This window comes from Garra rufa, chromosome 6 (assembly GCF_049309525.1).
Source record: "Garra rufa chromosome 6, GarRuf1.0, whole genome shotgun sequence".
Taxonomy (NCBI): Eukaryota; Metazoa; Chordata; class Actinopteri; order Cypriniformes; family Cyprinidae; genus Garra; species Garra rufa.
In genome coordinates, this window is record NC_133366.1 from 19,864,800 (window position 1) to 19,886,579 (window position 21,780).

At 40.4% G+C, this 21,780-nt stretch overlaps 1 protein-coding gene across 1 annotated transcript in view; it reads left to right on the forward strand.

The window, feature by feature from the left end:
* The first annotated feature begins 961 nt into the window (after nucleotides 1–961).
* Nucleotides 962–21,780, forward strand: part of dctd (dCMP deaminase) — a 33,618-nt gene continuing 12,799 nt past the window's right edge. Inside the window, exons 1-3 of the mRNA XM_073843052.1 lie at nucleotides 962–1,141; nucleotides 13,341–13,452; nucleotides 17,532–17,667. Coding sequence (XP_073699153.1) covers nucleotides 1,101–1,141; nucleotides 13,341–13,452; nucleotides 17,532–17,667 — 289 coding nt within the window. The 5' untranslated portion in view covers nucleotides 962–1,100. The remainder of the gene's footprint in view (nucleotides 1,142–13,340; nucleotides 13,453–17,531; nucleotides 17,668–21,780) is intronic.

Here is a 21,780-nt window from a genome sequence, read left to right on the forward strand (position 1 = left end):
GAATTAAAAAAAAGTGATGAATGTTTCAAAATGATTAACAGTTGAAAACATTTGTTAGAAATTTAGAAAAGTAATCAAAATGTAATCAAATGTAATCAGTTGCATTACTTTAATAAAATAATCGAAATAGGTACACTACTTATTACATTTTAAAGTAACCTTCCCAACACTGGTCTTACTCTTGAAATTAAAACAATGTTACAAAATCGTTATGATTACGTATTCTTCTGTAATTATTATTATTATTATTATTTATTTATTTATTTATTTTTGTAAAATACAGAGCGTAAGCATAAAGAACATAAATTTCTATAAAAATAACTTTCCCTAAATTTTTTTGTGGTTTTAGAAGTAATGTAAGGCACCGTTCATTTTTATATTTTACCCCTAAAATGAATGTTGCTGAAGGCTTATATGGAATCATTACATGAATAACGCATAATGGTGTAATAAAATATTAGTTGAATTTATAAAAATGACCCCGTTCAAAAGTTTACATACACTTGATTCTTAATACTGTGTTGTTAACTGAATGAGTCCTTTGCTTGTACACATTTTCATTCTGTTCAAAAGTTTACACCCCTGTTTAACTGTTCATGACAAACAATGGACTCATGAACAACTATCACTAAACCAAACCAAACCAAAACAAAAAACAAAAAAAAAAAACAGTTGTGGATCATTCAGGTACAACACAGTATTAAGAATCAAGCGTATGCAAACTTTTGAACAGGGTAATTTTTATAAATGTAACTATTATTTTGTTTTGTGGACATATTTTATGTGAAATACATCTAATTCAGGTCAGTATAAATAAATAAAAAAATAACATGCATTTTGTATGATCCATCTTTATATTAATATACGGTGTATATTTGACTGGTGTAAACTATATTCGACTCACTGTGTAATGTGCAGAGCCGCGTAGAGATGGCGCCATTCAATTCATTGCGTCTCCTCTAAACCCGGAACAGAGGAGAAGTGGGCTGGACTTTTTTTTTCGCGGGAAGTTCCTCTGCTTTGCTGTGCAGCTGGATATTTAGTACGAATCTCATTAGGGAATATCCATAAGAAGAGAACCAGCATTTTCTGATTAAGCAATGGACGACAAGACAAAGAACGATGCATCACAGCTCAACGGGTAATGTTTTGATGTGTTGTTTTACTGTTGAATTCAATGTCACCACATGTCAGGACAGTAATCCGTGATGATTTAAGATTTGTGTTCATGAGAAATGTGATAGAGGCTGCGAGTTGCGTTAAATTTCGTAAAAAGAGTGCGCTTTGTGCAGACAACATGTTAATTAGCCTATATATGTTTCTGACACATTATCACAAACAGTTAATGCCTTGGTCTATTACCTAAGAGTTGTGGCGTGTATACAGTTGATAAATACTGAAAAAAGGGATTGACATGAACATGGATAAGATGCTTAACTGCCCTCTTGTGGTCGTGTTTGTCATCTGAAGTTAGGCGCACTACACAATGAATGTTTAGTCTGTGACAGTTTTTATAATCATCACAAATCATTAGACCTGAAAGAAAAATCTAAATCCCAAGGTGTTTTCTTCTATATCGTGTGAATGATTTTCAGATAACTGCACATTTTAAAATGCTTAATGACTACCTCAGCATTGTTTCACTGCTTTGTCCATTAGTTTCAGATCATCAACCCTCCGTATTTCACCAGTAGACTACCTCACACACACATACACACCTGCTCTGACAGCTGCTCAAAAAGCCAGAATCACCAGAGACATTAGGAAAAAGAGGGAGGCAAGTCAGATGGGTCCATTAAATGTTCACACATAAATCCCTGTGCCTTTCAAAGACAGTCACTGGGATGTGTCGCAAAAGGTGTAATATCACTTTAAGCTAAAATGGAAAGCCCTGGAGGAGAACCATATGATGGTAATGTCTGTCAGTGCTCAAATCACACATGCAGACAGCTATCGGTGGGGCGTCAGGGATGCCAGTGTTAAGATCAGCACAATTAAAGATTTAGTACTCCACTGAGACAACAGGAAACTTTGATAATAACGGAAAGGTCTTAGTCACACTTGGCTAATGTGTTTTTTTTTTTTTTTTTTTTTTAAGATATGAGCTGGGTTAGTGACTGATGGCCAGTTTAGTGTAGATATATACACTACCTTTAAAAAACATTTCTTTAATGGAAAAAAATATGTCTGCGGGTAGAAGTGACCCCAATAAGTGATATTTAGTCCCTGGCTCCCTGCAATACAATTTTAACAGGATAACCCTGCTATTACCCCCAGAATGCATTCCAACAGTGGTAAACCCCTGGAACTTATGTGATTGGCAACCAAATGTTTTTTTTCCTTCTAATTCAGCCGATCTCTGTTCTGGACTTCTGCACAAACAACATTGCAATCATAAGCCAAAACTGTCACTTGGAAATACTATGAAGTCTGTAAATGGCTGTTAACAGAGGCACTGAAGACAGAGGCATAGAGTTGAAATCCTGTAGCAGCAGAGCAAACTCGCTGTTCAGGATGCACAAAATGTTGGAAGAAAATCCTAAATGTTCATTTGGGAGTTTATATGAATGTATTTTTGAGGGGAACTGTCTTCAGAAAAGTTTAGATGATATTTTCTTTTCATCTTGCATGTTTACAGCGATAACCAAGGAAACACTGAATCACGATAACCAAGGAAAAACATTGTTTTGCTTCAAATTGATTTATTATTAAAGTATCTAATTTAAATCAGAAATCTTTATTTGGACCGTGTTTAAAATGCAGTGGTTGACTGTAATTTTAAATGGTTTGGTCTGTAATAGAGCAAATAAACATCTTGTTTATGTGAGCATGTTTTCATTCTTTCTTTAAAAAAATTGGTCTTCAATTGATCTTCAAATCGCTGTCGCTATATGTGATTTTATAGCATTATTTGATATTATTCTTAGTAGTAGTAATATTCACAGCCGTTCAAAAGTTTTTGATCAGTAGAATTTATGTTTTTTATTTTATTTTTTTTAAAGATGTTTCTTATGCTCATTCAGGCAGTGTTGATTTGATCAAAAAGACAGAAAAATATATTTTGAATTTTATTACGGTTTTCTATTTTAATGTACATTAAAATTTATTCCTGTAATTAAAGCTGAATTTTCAGCATCATTACTCCAGTCTTCAGTGTCACATGATTCTTCAAAAATCATTCTAATATGCTGATTTATTATCAGTGCTGGAAACAGTTGTACAACTTAATTGTATGTGTGCTGTGATACTTTTTTTTTTTTTTCAGGATTCTTTGATATATTTCTGAAAAAATATGTATTTTTTTTTTAAATGTTGTTCTTTTAATTTTTTTTTATTCATCAAAGAATCCTAAAAAACACATCACAGGTTCCAAAAAATATTAAGCAGCACAACTGTTGCCAACAGAGATAATTCTAATAATATATTAGAATGATTTCTATGGGACACTTAAGACTCAAGTAATAGTTGATGATAGTTCAGCTTTGCATCACAGGAATTAATTATATTTTTAAGCATATTAAAATAGAAACCATGATTTTACATTGTTATAACATTTCGCAATATAGTTTTTTTTCTCTGTATTTTTGATCAAATAAATGAAATGAAATAAAAAGAGACTTTTGAACGGCAGTGTATGGTTTTTACATAAAAAAAAAAATTCAATCATGTAATTAATGTTTGGATTGTATGTTTAATACTATAATAATCAAACACATTTGTGTCAGTACTGTAATTAAAAGATAAACTAAAATTAAATAACTGTAATTACAGATTTGTTAAATTAACATGTCATTCTTTATTTTTCTGTTTTATGGCAGCAGTAGTTCTCTTACAAGAGGGAACGAGTACTGCGTAAGAAGTATCTTACGCTAGGGGAAAATCCTTTTCTGCGAGATATTGAAGCCAAAAATTATCCTTAATTTTGAAATAATGTAAAGCGCGTTGCAGCAGCATACAGACATAGGCGAAACAGCTTGCGCGCCTATTGGCTGCTCTGCGGCAACTGCAGCAGCCTATTAGAGCGAGGCCTGACGCGACGCCAGATCCAATGGGGGCATTTCGCGCCCTTTGCGTCGCTTCGCGCCCTTTTCGTAGCTTCCCGCCTAAAAGGGCGTGGTCTAGACCTATAAATATCGCTCATAGGCAGCTATTATCTGATTTTTCATCCTTCAAGCGAAGCACACGCATCGCTGGAGCCGGATAAGAAGCCGCCGTTTGACTGCAAGCATCTCAGCGGGACGAGCCACTGAAGCTGCTGGCCACGCCGCCTTCCGTGCATTCCTGCTGCGCTTTCCGGCGCCTATATCCTTTATAATCTACAGTGTGTGTCGCCGCTGCGATACACACTGTTTCTCTAAAAAGAGCAAAGCGTCTTTTTAAAGATGCCTTCATACGGCTCGTGCAGATGCCAATGGTGACTCTGAGGACTTGCCTTGCCTTCTTCACTGAGACTGCTCCCCCGCCCGCCGCGGTGTAGCGCCGTAAAAAGCGCCGTGCCCAGCGGGCCCCGGACACTTCCCCCAGCCGACAAAGCTCGCCGGTTCGCCCGCCTGCTTCATCGACCTCGTCAGCCTCTGTTCCGGACGTAAAGCGGCCGCTGTCTGCCACCGCTTCCATCGACGCCGCTGACGAGGGGGGCCATGAAGGAGGAAGAGGTTTTTGATTCTGATTTCCGTTTCCCGCCAAAGCAGGAACGCGCATGCTGCTCAGAAGAGGCGATAGCAGCCCACTTATGTCTGCCCTCCACTGGACGGCGTGCTAAGTCGGCCCTCCCCTCTAAAGCTTGCCGTCAGACGTCAAACCTGCTTCGCCGCGCTTTCGCCGCCGCCTAGCCGCGTCAGCGCTGCGTAACATGGTCTCTCACCGTTGCTGAGAGGCACCCGTGGTTAACGCTTTCTGACGTTTTTCTCGTCTGGCCGCCGCCCCGCCAGACGCGGCCCGCGGCCCAGGATTGAGTTGAAACCTGAGCCTCCGAAATCGTCCTAGCACAACTGGGAAAACGACGGTGTACGAGTCCCGCTGTTGCCGGACCCCCACCAAAGTTATTCGCTCGTCCAGTTCCAGGAAATGTGACTGTTCCAGTGTTTTCTGCAGCCAACAAACCGGCTCCGTCGCCCGTTTGCCTGCACACAAAAGTCGTTCCCACGGCTACACAGATAAACCCCCAATAAAGTGTATTGTCTGGTGTCCCGGCCACGGCCGATGGTGTTTCATGTGTCGTAAGAATGCCCACTAACCAGTGCTCATCTCTAACGTTACACACAAGCACAGCGCACATAAAATCGACACAGATCGATTGCGCTTCACAACCGGCCACGGCCGATGGTGTTTCACGTGTAAGAATGCCCACTGCAGTGCTCATCTCTACACACAAGCACAGCGCACTTAAAATCGACACAGATCGATTGCGCTTCACAACCGGCCACGGCCGATGGTGTTTCACGTGTAAGAATGCCCACTAGCAGTGCTCATCTCTACACACAAGCACAGCGCACATAAAATCGACACAGATCGATTGCGCTTCACAACCGGCCACGGCCGATGGTGTTTCACGTGTAAGAATGCCCACTAGCAGTGCTCATCTCTACACACAAGCACAGCGCACATAAAATCGACTCAGATCGATTGCGCTTCACACGTGGTAAATATGCCCGCTTCACAGTGGCCACAGACACCACATTATGCACGTCAAACGGTTTCTGTGAAAACGAAACCAAAAGTGCATTCGCTCTACGCAGGCGAACGTTGTTTGGAGTGTGTTAAATGTGCCCGCTGCCCCACAGCCACATCCACACACAGACATAATAGTTCCCGCTATCAGCGTGCCCCATGCCTCAAATATCACGAGCACGTTTTGCATGAAATCAGCGTGCATTCGCTCCATGCAAGCGAACGATGTTTGGAGTGTGTTAAATGTGACTGTTCCAGTGTTTGCTGCAGCCAACAAGCCGGTTCTGTCGCCCGCTTGCCTGCACACAAAGGTTGTTTTCACGGCTACCCAGATAAACCCCCAATAGAGTGTATTTTCTGGAGTCCCGGCCACGGCCGATGGTGTTTCACGTGTAGTCAAAAATGCCCACTCCTCCAGTGCTCATTTCTACACACAAGCACAACCTGTCATACAGACCCTGCGAACATAAAATCGGCTCAGATCGATTGCGCTTCACAGTGCCCACAGACATCACATTATGCACGTCAAAAGGTTTCTGTACAAACGAAACTAACGTGTATGCAGGCGAACGGTGTTTGCAGTGTGTTAAATGTGCCTGTTGCCACACAACCACATACACACACAGACATAATAGTTCCCGCTATCAGCGTGCCCCACGCCCCGAATGTCACGAGCACGTCTCTGGTGCCACAGCATACCGAAACCACTCCGTTAATGAAAGAACGGAGCGCGCTTCGTATTCAGCCTCTAGCTATTCATGCAAACGCATTGGAAAAGCTTCGTGCTGGACATTATAAAAGGAGGCTATTCGCTACAGTTTCACCGACGTCCGCGCCGCTATACAGCGCGCGTCGAGACCACAATGCAGACAGAAGCAGCACACCTGCTTCGAGCCGAAGTGGCGAAACTATTGAGCAAAGGGGTCATAGAGCCCCTTTCTCAAGCTCAAAGCGAAGGGAGGCTGTACAGCAGATATTTCCTGGTACCGAAAAAAGACGGGGGTCACAGACCCATATTAGATCTAAGGCAACTGAACAAAGCGTTGGTGAAGCGTCGGTTCAGGATGCTCACGACCAGAAAAATCCTCGCGCAAGTTCGCCAAGGAGACTGGTTCGTGTCAGTGGATCTGAAAGACGCGTATTTTCAAATACAGATAGCGTCACGTCACAGGCGATCTTTGAGACTCGCCTTCGAGGGCCAGGCATATCAGTACACAGTCCTGCCGTTCGGTTTGTCCCAGGCACCCCGTACATTACGAAGTGCATGGACTCAGCGCTCGTTCCTCTCAGACTGAAAGGCGTGCGCATACTGAACTATTTGGACGATTGGCTGATTCTAGCGCAGTCTCGCTCAGTGCTTGTACAGCATACGACCATGTTACTCGATCACCTCGAGAATTTGGGTCTCAGAGTCAATTGGGCGAAGAGCTCACTATCCCCCAGTCAGAAAACTTCCTTCCTGGGCACAGAATTGGACTCGCTGTCAATGATAGCGCGGCTGTCACCACAGCGCGCAGCAGACATTCAGCGCACAGCGGGCTCGTTCCGCTGCGGCGCGTCTGTCCCGCTCAAAAAATTTCAGAAAATGCTGGTCTCATGGCCTCAGCGTCATCAGTTCTGCAGCTGGGTCTGCTATGTATGCGCCCACTGCAGTTCTGGCTGAAAGCGCGCGTTCCGCGTCAAGCGTGGGCGCCCGGTCGGCTTCGTATCACGGTCAATCAGTAATGTGTCACAGCCCTGAATCCGTGGAGAGCAATCGACTGGTACCAGTTAGGTGTAAGCCTGGGGACTTCCTCGAGAATAAAAGTGGTGTCTACGGACGCGTCCACCTCGGGATGGGGGGCTCTGCTCGAGGGTAGACCGTCTTTTGGCCAGTGGTCAGAACGGGAAAAGCTCCTGCATATCAACTGCCTCGAAATGTTGGCAGTACAGAACGCGCTGATGCGCTTCTGTCCCCAAATAAAAGGAAACCATGTATTAGTCCGCTCGGACAACATGTCAGTGGTTTCCTATATAAATCGCCAGGGCGGTCTCAGGTCCAAAAACCTATACAGACTTGCAGAACGCCGCCTGGTATGGGCTCAGCGCAACCTGCGCTCGCTGAAAGCAGCGCATGTGCCGGGGCTTCTAAACATAGGGCCAGACAGACTGTCCAGGAACAATGTTCCAGCAGGCGAATGGTCTCTACACCCACAGACAGTACAACTACTGTGGAAGAAATTCGGCAGAGCGGAAGTAGACCTGTTTGCGTCTCCGAACAACGCTCACTGTCTGGAATTTTGCTCAAAAAGCAGAGACGCGCTGGCCCACGAATGGCCCCGCCGTCATCTCTATGCTTTCCCCCCCGTCTCTCTCCTACCTCAGGTGATAGAGAGGGTCAGCGAAAAAGGATGTTCAATACTGCTGATAACGCCGTTTTGGGAAAACCAGCCCTGGTTCCCAGCGCTGATGCAGCTGACGAGCACTGTCCCGTGGCCGATACCAGTGAGGAGAGTCCTTCTCTCTCAGGCCAGCGGCTCGATTTGGCATCCTCACCCAGAGCTGTGGTCCCTTCATGTCTGGGCCACCAGCGAATATATGATGAACTCCCTAAAGGAGTATTAAACACGATCACGCAGGCTAGAGCCCCGTCTACGAGACGGCTCTATTCCTCAAAATGGTCAGTGTTTTCGGGCTGGTGCGCAGCTCGCGGCTCGTCACCCACTAACTGTGGTGTGATGGAGGTGCTTTCCTTTCTACAAGAGCTGCTGGACAAGGGCAGAACCCCGTCCACGCTCAAAGTCTATGTGGCGGCCATAACAGCGTTCTCGAGCACAACGCTAGGTCAGTCAACAGGAATTACGAGCTTACGTGTCTCGCTCGTCTGCTTTTAGACAGACAGAGCAGCTTTTTGTTTCGTTTTACGGGCGTCCCAAGGGACTGGCCGCGTCGAAACAGAGCTTATCCAGATGGATAGTTGATGCTATTGCGTTGGCATATGCTTCCAAGGGCATGCAGTGCCCGCTAGGTGTCAGAGCACATTCCACGAGGGGCGTGGCCTCATCGTGGGCGTGGTCGAGTGGGATTGCCTTGCAAGATATTTGTACGGCGGCGGGCTGGGCCTCTCCGTCTACATTTATAAGGTTTTACAACCTGGAGGTTCCCGCCTTACAGGCCAGATTGCTGTCAGTCTAGATGTTCAGTGTTGTCTGACCTGATGTTATCAGCTCGGAATGCTGCGTCTACTGAGCACAGCTCTAGGGTCGACAGTGAAAGTGATAGCACAAGATGTGTCTGAGCAAACTGTGTGAAGACCCTTATTTTTACGTCAGCTCAGGCCGTAACCCCGCCCTGTATGTACGTTTACTTAGCGTCTGAGTGACGCTGCACTATGTGGAAGAGTGCGGCATTGCCCCTCCCTCTTCCCCGGACTCCCTGTGAGTTCCATAGGTGATTATGAACTGTATGAACCCCGGGCTTTCGCCCTTGGGTCTTTGGTGTCAGATCTCACGATGCACGGCGTTTTACACTGGGTCCCCTAGCGTAAGATACTTCTTACGCAGTACTCGTTCCCTCTTGTAAGAGAACGTACTCGGTTACTAACGTAACCTCGGTTCTCTCTAGAGAGGGAACGAGTACTGCGTATCTTGCCGTGCATGCGCACGCTCTGGTTGCTTTGATGATGAAAAACCAGATAATAGCTGCCTATGAGCGATATTTATAGGTCTAGACCACGCCCTTTTAGGCGGGAAGCTACGAAAAGGGCGCGAAGCGACGCAAAGGGCGCGAAATGCCCCCATTGGATCTGGCGTCGCGTCAGGCCTCGCTCTAATAGGCTGCTGCAGTTGCCGCAGAGCAGCCAATAGGCGCGCAAGCTGTTTCGCCTATGTCTGTATGCTGCTGCAACGCGCTTTACATTATTTCAAAATTAAGGATAATTTTTGGCTTCAATATCTCGCAGAAAAGGATTTTCCCCTAGCGTAAGATACTTCTTACGCAGTACTCGTTCCCTCTCTAGAGAGAACCGAGGTTACGTTAGTAACCGAGTACGTTCTAGCATAGCCTAGAAATCTAGACGCACCCTAGCGGCAGCAAAAATTATTTTGCAGCCAGGTGGGTCTAGACACTCTCAATAGACCTTCTAGCTGCAAAAACCCAAATTGGGTCAGGCCAATCACAACGCGTATAGAGTAGGCGGGGCGGGCTTAACATATGACGACAGAGTTGCGACGGCTGCCACTTGAAAAACAAAGAATGGCGGCTGCAGCTGTCGAACAGCGGTCTTTCGAATCGGCTTTGGCCGCGACTCTGGAGGACTTGGAGTTAAGTTTTTCTTTAAGAAACGAGCAAAGAACGGCACTTAAGTCATTTTTAAAAAAGGAAGATGTGTTTGGAGTTTTGCTGACTGGATACGGAAAAAGCTTAAAGTGCATATTGCAGGTTAAAAAAAAATTCGAGATAAACATATATTCGTGAATGAAAATACTATACGAACCGTTAATGCGCTATTTGAAAATATTTTACAAGACCTAAGGGCACAAATTTAGAAGACAAAGTGACGGTTTCCTTGACAGCTCTCAAAAACAGCTTTTTTTTCCACACCGCGTCATATGACGTCACGAGAGGGAGTCGTTCGCCTAGCTCTGATGCTATTCAGTAGGAGCAGTCTTGAGTTAGTGTGTTTTCGGTAGTTATTTTTAATTTTAATTGATCATCGTCATGGTAAATTATTGTGTTTATGGAGGCTGCACAAACTCCAGCCTGTCAGGACATCGTGTCCACGGGTTTACTTACAATAAAAAGAACGGTGCTATCTTCTGTATATGGGTGCGTTTGTGCGGATGAAGTGACTGGCCTATACTAATGCATCTGCTTCGAAAAACGCGTTCACTTTACTCTGGAGGATTATCATCCCGGCGATATGATGCAGTTCAACATGAGATGCTGAAGCAAGAACCAAGTGAGGCTCAGAGCCGGTGCAGTTCCTTCGGTGCACACAGCAGCTTCATCGGGTCCGCTGTCAGACTGTGGATCGTCCGAAGCCGTCAGAGATGCAGCTCGACGAAAACGTGAACTGCACCGTAAGTTTTGTTTTTCTTCTCACAACTTCTCATAAATACCAAATCCGTGAACATATTTATTTAAATAATGAGACAACGAGATGTGTATACGTTTTTGTAAAGCACCGTAGCTAGCTTGTAAGCATTAGCAATATCATTTTAAGAACTGTGTAAAAACGGTACCATATAGGAGAAGGCATTACTGGTCAGTTATCCTCAGTTTGTTAATATTATAATCATCAAGTCTAGTTACAGCTTGGTCACATTGTTTGCACAGCTAATTTGTAATGTATTGTCATGTGTTGTGTTTATAGGGCTTTGGGAGACATTGCAAGACATGAGTCTGTGTGAAGATCTGAAGCAGTGGAGGCCAGCTGTTATTAACCACCTCTAATATAACACATTAGTGGGATACCCACACTGACAATAGTTTTCTTTCAGTAGTATATGTTTTGTACATCTACATGTATATATTAACAGTTGCAATGTTGTGTTTTAAGTTGGGTATTAACAGTACTATGAAATAATATTTATGATTTATTGCTGTATAAATGAAACTGAATTGAATTAGCCATAAATGCAGCTCTGCTTGATATATATGTTGTAAACTTCATAAAAAATGTATACAGTAAGACAATTTGTGATTGTGATTATTTTTTATTGTTTGTCACCAAAATGGGGCCATTCAAAACCTTTATAAAGTAATCCTTCCTCTGTAAACTGTCTAATAGCTGACACAACACATGCAGGTAAGGGCTTCCTGATGAGCAGACAACTTTATGCTGTCAATATTAAATGTCTTATACCAATGGCATCAAAAGTTTTACTTTACATGTATTTGTCACCTAAATATAGTCAAACTGTAATTGAGATAAAATGTTACTGTTTATTTGTACGTTTTTTATTTGTAAGTATTTAGCTCAGAGTAATAAATGATCTCTACCATAAACTTACTCATGTCTGCTGGCCTGGAGATGCCCCTGCCTAAAATGCATTTAAGCTATAATGTAGAACCTATTTTGATTTCAGACAGCAAGCCTCAAAGCCTGGGTGCAGAGTCAGAGACAGCACATCAAGTTTGGGGGTATTTCCCATATAAGCATATAATAAAACAAAAAGGTGTTTATCTCTCTCTCGCGCGCGCGGTAATAAAAACCCGCTATATCACGTAACGTTTGCATCGGAAATTAATGAGTATGACACGCTTAATCAACGATCATTCGTTTGTGTTACTGGTAAGTAGAATCAATACTTTTAGATGACAAATGCTATGATTTTGCCCGATTAGATATCGTCAGCTAACACTGATCTCTCTCAGACACCTGCCCTGTTCTCCTCACACCACAACTTAATTTGTCTCCTCTGACCGCTGTTCTGTTTAATCCTGGCATGTCCCTGCTCTCTTGGCCACATAGCAGTCTCATATTTGTGTCTGTGGTTCGTCATACAAGTGTAAATAAACATTTTAAATGTTCTCTGCGTCCGAACAGTCATTGCGATCCATTGTTTTCCTATGGTTTACATTGACCGCTCTCCCTCTCGTTACGTCACTACCGGTTTGCCAGTTTTTCAGATGCGGAAGTAAAATTCTCTCACAAAAACGACTCTAGAAGCCTTAATAGCGTATTTTGAAGTATATTTTAAAGAAAATCTGGTTCCTACATTATTTTTCTATACATCAATTCACCGGAGTCTCTAACCTGCAATATGCACTTTAATATACCAATTACTACGTCACCTTCTTCGTTGCTCTGATTGGTTGAAGCGCTATCCTATTGCGTGCATAGGGATTTTGAGAGACAACCGTTTATCCCGGCCCTCGGAGTAAGCCGCGTCTATGGAGAGTTTCCAGACTAAACATCTTGATGTAAGTCTGGCTCGCCAGGCTAGTTCTAGCAGCAAATCAACCACAATTCAGCAAACATTTGAGAAACAGATCAAAGAAAAAATAAATATTACTCTTCCAAATATTCTGTAAGTTGTTCAGAGCTGTAATCAAAATACTGTGATATTTTTGCTTAAGGTTATCGGTCAATTCAGACTGAAAATTCAATTTTGCTGTCACTGCAATAAATTTGATTGATTTTGAATTCTAATGATAATGCACAACATTACAGGTTTGAATGTTTTTTTGAACATAAAAAAAAAAATCAAATCTGCTTTCAAATATTTAAATAATTTGCAATCCATTTGATTAGTTTCCTTGTTGATTTTTGAACTGGCATAAGGGAGTGATAACACGGTTTATCATCCAAGTGGGCATGGATATCGGCCAGTGCTGGTAATCTTGAAATGGTCAAATATTGGCAGATTTATTGGCCTTGCCAGTATGTCTGTCTGTCACTGTACTTGGCACTTGAATGTTCATGATAAATGGAATGGAATGATAAATGCATATTAAGCTTAATATGTATGCTAAATAGTAATATATCAATTACTATTTGTATAGGAATTAATTTATTATAACCCTAATTTTATCATATTCTTAAAATACTAGAGAAAACAAGGATTTGTGTTTACACATATGATCATCTGTCTTTCCACTAATGTTATATTAGTGATAATTTGTCTATATTTGTGTGCTTTCATGACACCAGCTTTTTCCCCTCATTTATTCTTTCAATCCAACAGGACACATAGTGACGGTGTGACAAAGAAGAGGCAGGACTACTTGGAGTGGCCTGAGTATTTCATGGCTGTTGCCTTCTTATCAGCACAGAGGAGCAAGGACCCTAGTTCTCAGGTACCTAGAGATTGATTGCCTGCAGTCCTGTTAGATTAAAATGTGTTTTTTTTTGATGACCGTACATCAATCAGAAATTAGACGTCGTCTTCAATATTGTGATCTCACTTTCTTTCTTTTAAAACTATTTTGTTCCCATTAATATTATCTCAGAAAAGCTCTTAAGCAGCTTGGTACTACAACACCTCAAAGATCTCCAAACACCCTACAGCTTCTTTTGATCAAAGGACACAGGCCTCTTATCCGCTCCATGTACTGTAAGAACATATTCTGGTTTCAGAGCTCCCTGCTGTGCTGCGACCTCCTGGCCAATATAAACACTCCCGATATTTAAGTGCAATATTGAAGTTCAGTCAAGCGTGATCCTCGGTCAGCTCATGCATGCATCCGTTATTGCTCCTAAAGGCGCGGAGCAGGATTGCGTATCCAAGACACACGATTTTTGGTGAACCGAGAATGTGGGTGCTGTCAGCCTCCACCCCCCTCACTCACGCTGACTGAACTTTGTTGACAGCGATCCATCATCTCAGGAAACTCTTTTGCCTTCCTCTGCTGACCTGTGTTGCATCAGATAAATTTGATGGGTCTTGGTGGAACATGCAGTAAGCCATCAGGTCAGCTTGACTTAAGTTCAGATCAGACTGAGTCTTTTAGTATTTTTTTAACATCCTGCCACAAACGTTTTGTGTTTTTTAAAATAGTGTATCTTGTTACAAAATAGTAGAGATGCACCGATTGCAATTTTCTTGGCCGATTCCGATTTTTCAGTAAGTGTGACCTGCCGATTCCGATTTTTATTTTTTTAAAGAACTGTAATGTATGCATAGGCCTATACAGAAATATTTTCTTTAATTAAATTTATTTTATAATAAAATACATTTTTAAACATTACGGGATCTTCTTACAACAAAATAACTTTAACAACAAAATAAAGTGCTTTGTGCCTTCGAAAAAGGTATAAAATTAGTTCCTGTAACTAACATAGTATAGTGTACTAGCAAAAATCTTTTCCTCAATGTATTTTCTTTTATTTTATGATAAAAGAAATGTATAAACATTACAGCATCTTCTCATATTAAAATAACTTTAACAAAATAAAGTGCTCTGAGCCTTGAAAACATTAGAAATAAAATATAAGTAACAAAGCAGGCATACAAAAATCTACTTTTCTTCAATCAATTTTATATGGAATTTTTTTTAAAAACAGTAATTACAGGATCATCTCACAACAATAACTTTAATAACAAAAAGTGCACTGTGTCTTCAAATAGGTAGAAATAACAATGCTAGTACTGAATGCTGTTACTTGAACATTAATGGCAAATGTTTCTTGATAAAGAGAAGCATTTCTGCCTTGTCAAAAGTTAATCCAGCGGTACTACAATTCGGAACATTCATTCTGATATATTTGAGCTATACGCCACCGCATACAGCGTCTTCATACACAGATGAAATGTACTAGAGAAGTGTAACATAAATGCATCTGTAAATAAATACAAATTAAATTCACGTCGCGCATGCTTTAATAACCTTCAAATGGAACATATATGCTGGCTTCGAACTATTTTAGTGTGTGAAGACGCTGTATGCGGTGGCGCAGCGCAAATATGTGAATGAATGAAAGTGTAGTAAACGTCAACGGATTTCCCCTGCTCAGGGAGTAGGGAGCAATGAACACTGGGCAGGGACCATTTCAATCGGAACACAGTTCATTCACGGAGCTTACTTCTAACGAGCGGGTTATCTGAATCAGGTGTGTTAACTAACAGAGACATGCAAAATATGCAGAGCGGGGGCACGATCTACCACATGTCCAAACTAAACATGCGCGTGGTTCGTGGTTGTTCCCACGTTGTATTTTGGCCTTATAAATGTTAAAAACTGCGATCTTTGTGTCATCTTCACTCACACCAAAGACATGTTTACACGCGACTGTGAGTGCGCGCGTGGCAGTGACGTAATTGCATGCGCCGCTGGTAATAAAGGGATCGGCTAGGAATCGGCAAGAGGAGAAATTGACCGGCCGGTTACCGATCCGGGCCGATCATGCGAAAAATCGGCCGATTCCGATCACTAGCCGATCAATCGGTGCATCTCTACAAAATAGTCTTTTATGAAAGATTTGCTTAAATTAGTCCAATACTCAAAATAAATGAATTGTGACAGAGTTTAAGTGTTTGCATCTGTTTTTAAATCACTTTTGGTATTTTTCAGAGCACAAATCTTTCAAAATCAAAAAGTGGTGTGTGTGTGTTTTTTTTTTTTTTTTTTTTTTTTTTTTTTTTTTTTTTTAAATGAATGTGTCTTTAAAGGGAACCAACTGTCTTCAGAAATGTTCCGATGGCATTTTTATTTTATCTGATAAAGTAGCGCTTACGAGCGCAGCTCTGCTTTGTGTACAGCCGTTACTGTTTCTGCCGCTCCAAAAGCGCCTCCTGCTGGCATAGAAAGAATTGTAAGCCTGTCTACAGTGCTCACTTTTGTTTTTCTGTTTTCTGCATCAACTCTGAGCACTTTTTATATTCTTTATCCTGGCTGAAGCACTTTTGTTATAATCTGCCTATGTTATAGTTTAAAATTAAAGATATTAATATAATTAAGGTAAGAATCCTTAGTTTATTTGACCTTGTTTTCACATTTCTTGTTTGTATCAAGGCTAAATACAAATAAAAGGTGAACATTAATTTATTTGTACCATTTTTATTTCTAAAATATTTTATAGTTTTATAGCAGGTTTCATAGACTTGGCAAAGTTTGTAGGGACAGACAATTGTTGTGGGTGCACTTGACAGTTTTTTTTTTTCATTTTTATTTTAATATTGGTTACTCCATCTACTTCACTTTCCTACTTGTGTTTTTTAAAAGGATAGTTCTCCCAAAAATGAAAATTCTGTAATTAAAGAAGTAGTTCACTTCTAGAATAAAAATTTTCTCCTCTAACTTTGTGTTTGACCCTTCTTACGCATTCACTTTGTAAACACTGGGTCAGTACTTATGTAGGACGATTTTGAAGTTGGAAGAATGCACAGTGTTCACGCAGAGCTAGACAAGATGTGCATTTGAGGTTTAAAAAAGTGTTAAATTGTACTTTTTTTTTTTTTTTTTTTTTTTTTTAGAAAATAACCAAACGTTTCATTAGATAAGACCCTTCTTTCTTGGCTGAGTGTTTTGAGCCCTTTAAAGCTGCATTTAAACTGCATTTTGGAAGTTCAAACTTGAGGGCACCACTCAAGTCCACTATATGGAGAAAAATCCTAAAATGTTTGCCTCAAATACAATTGCTTTACAGCTAAAGAAAGAAAGACATGAATATCTTACTGACAAGGGGGTGAGTAAATTATCTGTAAAATTTTGTTCTGGATGTGAACTTTATTTACTCACCCTCATGTTGTTTCAAACGTGTAAGACCTTTGTTCATCTTCAGAATACAAATTCATATATTTTTGATGAAACAACATGCATCAAAAACTGAATAAAAGAAAAGAAATTGTTGAATAAAGTTGATAGTTTTGTTTGCTTTGCACACAAAAAGTATTCTCGTAGCTTCATAAAATTTAAGGTTGAACCACTGATGTCAAATGGACTATTTGAAAGATGTTCTACTACTTGAATGTAGTAGTACTGTTCCTGTCTATGCAGGGTTCAGAAAGCACTCAGATTTCATTAAAAATATCTTGTGTTCTGAAGATGGACAAAGGTCTTATGATTTTGGAGGAAGGAATGAAGGAATTCTTATTTTTGGTTAAACTTTCCCTTTAAATCAAATAAGAGGTCGCAACATGTAGAAATGCAACATAAAACAATCTTTTATTGGTCATGTGTCTTCACATGATACGAATTTTCAACAAACTTCACATAAGCTTGCATTTCTAATCTTCTGCATTTGCATGTGTATGAATAGAAGTCTGGAATGTGAAAAGTGTACTATGATTGATTATTTCACTTACTAGACCGTTTTGAAAATGTGTTTTTTGTTTTGTTTTTTCCACATCGCTAGTCTAATTCCAGGCTTGTGCCTCTAGGCTGTCTTCATTGTGATATATGTTTGGAAAATAAGCTTTCATTCAATTTCATTCCAGGTTGGTGCCTGCATTGTGAATCAGGAGAACAAGATAGTGGGTATTGGCTACAACGGCATGCCCAATGGTTGTGACGATGACCTGCTGCCCTGGTCTCGCAGTGCTGATGACAAGCTGGACACCAAATACCCCTATGGTGAGTTCTGCATTTGACCCCGGGGTTCTTGTCATTTGAACTGCAACAATCAGTTGCCCATAATGATCAGTCACTCTGCCTTTGTTTGACACCGACAGGTCAGTGCGCACCCACGTTAAACACTGGCCGAAAAGGCTTTTTAGATTTAAGGCTCTGTCAACGCAGCACATGGTGTCTGTTAACACAGTGTGGCGAGGTGTATGCTCTCTTGAGTGCATAGCGGCAGTCATGGATTAGTTTTCACCTGCATGGGGCTGATGGGAGAGATAAAGGCGGAGCTGCTGAGTGAGGGAATGGGAAAGGTCACTTTGTGGCAGCTATTAGTGTGAGAAATGGAAATGAGCTGGAGCTGGCGTTCCTAAAGGCGGCACATGCCAACTCCGGACTTTGAATGGGTCGTACAGCCAAAGGGAAGGTGCGAAACCTTGGAGAGGATTTATCAGTCTGGCACTTGGACGATCCTGTGAACTGTTCGTGACTTGTATTTTTTCCCTGGTTTCTGTTGTCAGTGGTCAGATTTAAGAAGTGTGTTTTTTTTTTTTTTTTTTTTTTAAACAAAGCCAACTCCACAAAGTGGCCCAAAATTTAAAATTAAAATACAGAAAATTGGTTTTGGCTTTGCTTCGCAGACATCATTTTTATTTTTTCAGGTTTAATGTGTTTTCATGTCATAGTTATGTAGAAAAGTCACATTTAAACCATGAATATATTTTGAAGCGTAAAAGTGTCCACAGTGTCCCCGAACTTGGTAGTTTTTCTATCTTTCTCAAATGTTGTACGTTGATAGCTGCATGTACAGCTGAGGTCAAAAGTTTACATACACCTTGCAGAATCTGCAAAATGTTAATTATTTGACCAAAATAAGAGGAATCGTACTAAAATGTTTTTTTTTTTTTTTTTTTTTTTAATAAATATAAAAGACGTTTACATATAGCCCACATGAGAAATTAATAGTTGAATTTATAAAAATGACCCTGTTCAAAAGTTTACATACACTTGATTCTTAATACTGTGTTCTTACCTGAATGATCCACAGCTGTTTTTTTAATTTAGTAATTAGTTGTTCATCAAATACACACAAATGCTGAAAAACCAAAGAATCTGTGGGTCCTGAAGGTTTTTCTGATGAACAGTGAGCAATTTAATTGTTCAGGACCAACAAGGGACTCATGAACTACTATCACTCAACAAAACAAAACAAAACAAACACAAAAAAACACATCTGTGGGTCATTCAGGTAACAATGGGGTTTTGAATGGGGTCATTTTAATAAATTCAACTTTTATTTTCTCTTGTGGAAAATATGTAAACATCTTTTATGTGACATTTTATTCAGGTCAGTACTAAATAAAAAAAAAAATAGCATGCATTTTGGTAAAATAATTAACATTTCGCAGATTCTGCAAGGTGTATGTAAACTTTTGACTGAAAAGGACAAAATATGTGTAGTGTGTTTTTTTTTTTTTTTTGTTTGTTTTTTTGTTTTTTCCTATAAAGCTTTAGTATTATTACCCATATATTTGGCACTAATAATTGTATTTTGTAGAAAGTATTTAGCGTAAAATGATACATACCTGACATGATTTATGAATATAAAAATCGTAAAAAAAATCTTACTTGCCATTGTGGCTCACTCAGGCATAGAGTTCAATTTCATGCAGAGTGACGGTACATTAATTCTATTCAAAGGATTCATTTGGCACATCTCTGTCTCTCTTAATGCACCAGTGTGGCACAATAAAGGTAAACCGTTTAGAGTCTGTGAGAAGTCCCTCTTAGTCCTAAGGGATCATAGTTTGGATTCTCTTTTGTGTAATCAAGCAAAATATATATATAATTGATTTATTACGCTTACAAGAGCAGAAGTGATAGGTGAAATGTAAGTGCCAATAGGCATTTTAAAAAATTAATAAATGAAATAAGCATGTATTAGCAAACTTAAACTACGCATAAAAGGACATTTCCACCAATTGTTTATATAGAATACTTGTATTTGGTTCATAAAAAAAGATGAAAGCTAGATTTTTTTTTTTTTTTTATGCATTCCGGCAGTTCAGAGTAGCTGCTGTAGTGTTTGGCTAGGTGTTCAGTGGTTTTTAGCACTGTGTTCTAGTTTAGCATGTTACTATGTGTTGCTTAGGTGTTCAGGGTGATTGTTTACAGTCTTGCCGGTTATGTACAAAAAAACTCATGTACTCATGCCCAAGTAGAGCGAAACAGTGTCACAGCATTACTACTGGGGCTGTCACAATTATGAAATTTGTCTGATGATTCATTTTCTAAGAAATAATTGAGATTATGATTTATTGACTGATTTGTGGTTTTAACTATTATGATGAATAATTGTCATACTTTTTGTTTGCTTCATTTATGCAATGTCATAAATGGCTGTGATTCAAAACCTTAGGTTGTCGCTTGCAGTATAAGTTAATGTCATAACTGAATGGAAATGTTAAGTACAACTTTCTAACTGCATCATTTTAAATGTAAATCAATGCAGTGTACTTTTTTTTTGTTTGTTTTGTTTTGAACTTGATTGTCATTCACAGTATTATTTATGGGAGTGGATGACAACTGTTTAACATTTTTGCAGACTTGAGCAAACATTTAAGCCTAAGTATGAGCAATTCAGTGGAGATTGAAATTGGAGAACATTCTATTTCTGAAATATTTTTAATCTTCATTGCTCAAAATTTGAAGGAATACTAGCTGTAGGTATGCCACTGTCCTACTAACATGTATGACAAAATATCCAAGGCAATTTAACAAAAACCTTTATTTTGTGGAAAACACAGTGATCAAAATTAAAGAACAGTAACCACTGTAGCACAAAAGAAGATTGCAACAAATTTTGGAGGGTTGCAGCTGTCAGAAATTAGTAGGAAGTGTGGAGCCCCTTGCTTTGAATGACTTGAGCACATCTACGGCCACAGGACATTACTAGTTTCCCACACTGTGCTGGTGTGATCTTGGTCCATTCTTCTTCCACTCTCTTCCATAATTTAGTAACTGTTGTGGGTTTCTCAGCCAAAAGAATTTTCCAGCTGTTACAGGCTGATTGGAAGATGCTTGCAGGGAAGGAACTGCATGTTGCTGAAGGAGGTTCTGCATTTACCCTGCCATGTGGCTTTATAAACTCCTGCTGCTGAAAACGTCCCTCAAACCATGACACTTCCTCCTCCACCTTTCACTGGCTTCTTTATGCACTTGGGCTTCAGTCTTTCTTTAGTTTGACGCCGTACAAAATGTTTCCCATCAGACCCAAATAAGTTAAACTTGCTCTCATCACTAAAGTGAACTTTGGACCAATTCTCCTCTGTCCACACAACTTTCTCCTCAGCAAAGCTGAGCTTAGCCTTTTGATTCTTTTTGCTGATGAGATGTTTGGTCACTGCAGAGTGCGCTTTCAGTCCGACTTCTCTTAAACATGCAATGACAGATCCTTACCCTGTTCAGCACTTAACTGGCAAGCAGTTCCAGCTGCAGTGTTGAACCAATTCCCCATTGAGAGTCTCTGTTATTCTGTCTTCTCGTGCATTTTTCTTTTACATGGACGACCTGCCTTTTTGGGGGATTGAATGAATTAGTGTCATTGTAAACCTGATCTGATTTGGAACGACCAGCTTCTCTTGCAGTGTCTGAAAGGGTCATCCCTTTGGCCTCCATCTGGACATCCTCCTGTCGCAGGGTTTCGGTCACCTTGGAGCTGCCCTGAAAATTGGAGGAATGCTGCCAGTTCAATAGGGTTTGTCATAATTAAAGAAATTAGCACTAGTTGACAGATTAGCACCAATAATTTGGAAACATCTGTAGGTGTTCTCTAATTTTAATCAGAGTTCTCTATATAAAGTTTTTTTAATACTGTGCTTCAGAATACAATTAATTACTGAAATGTGCTTAAAAACTGCCCTTCTACTACAGTTAAGTAACTTCAAATAGGACTAAGCTGTAACCTTGGAATTTAGGAGATTGTAGATTCTCTAGTTTTGATCTGCACTGTAGTTGCTTTTAATGAAGATTCTGTACAGTATTGTGCCACTAGAGGGTGCTGAAATACTAAGTATGGCACATACTGGCCTAACTTGATTTTTGCCCTGTTAACATAATGGTGCT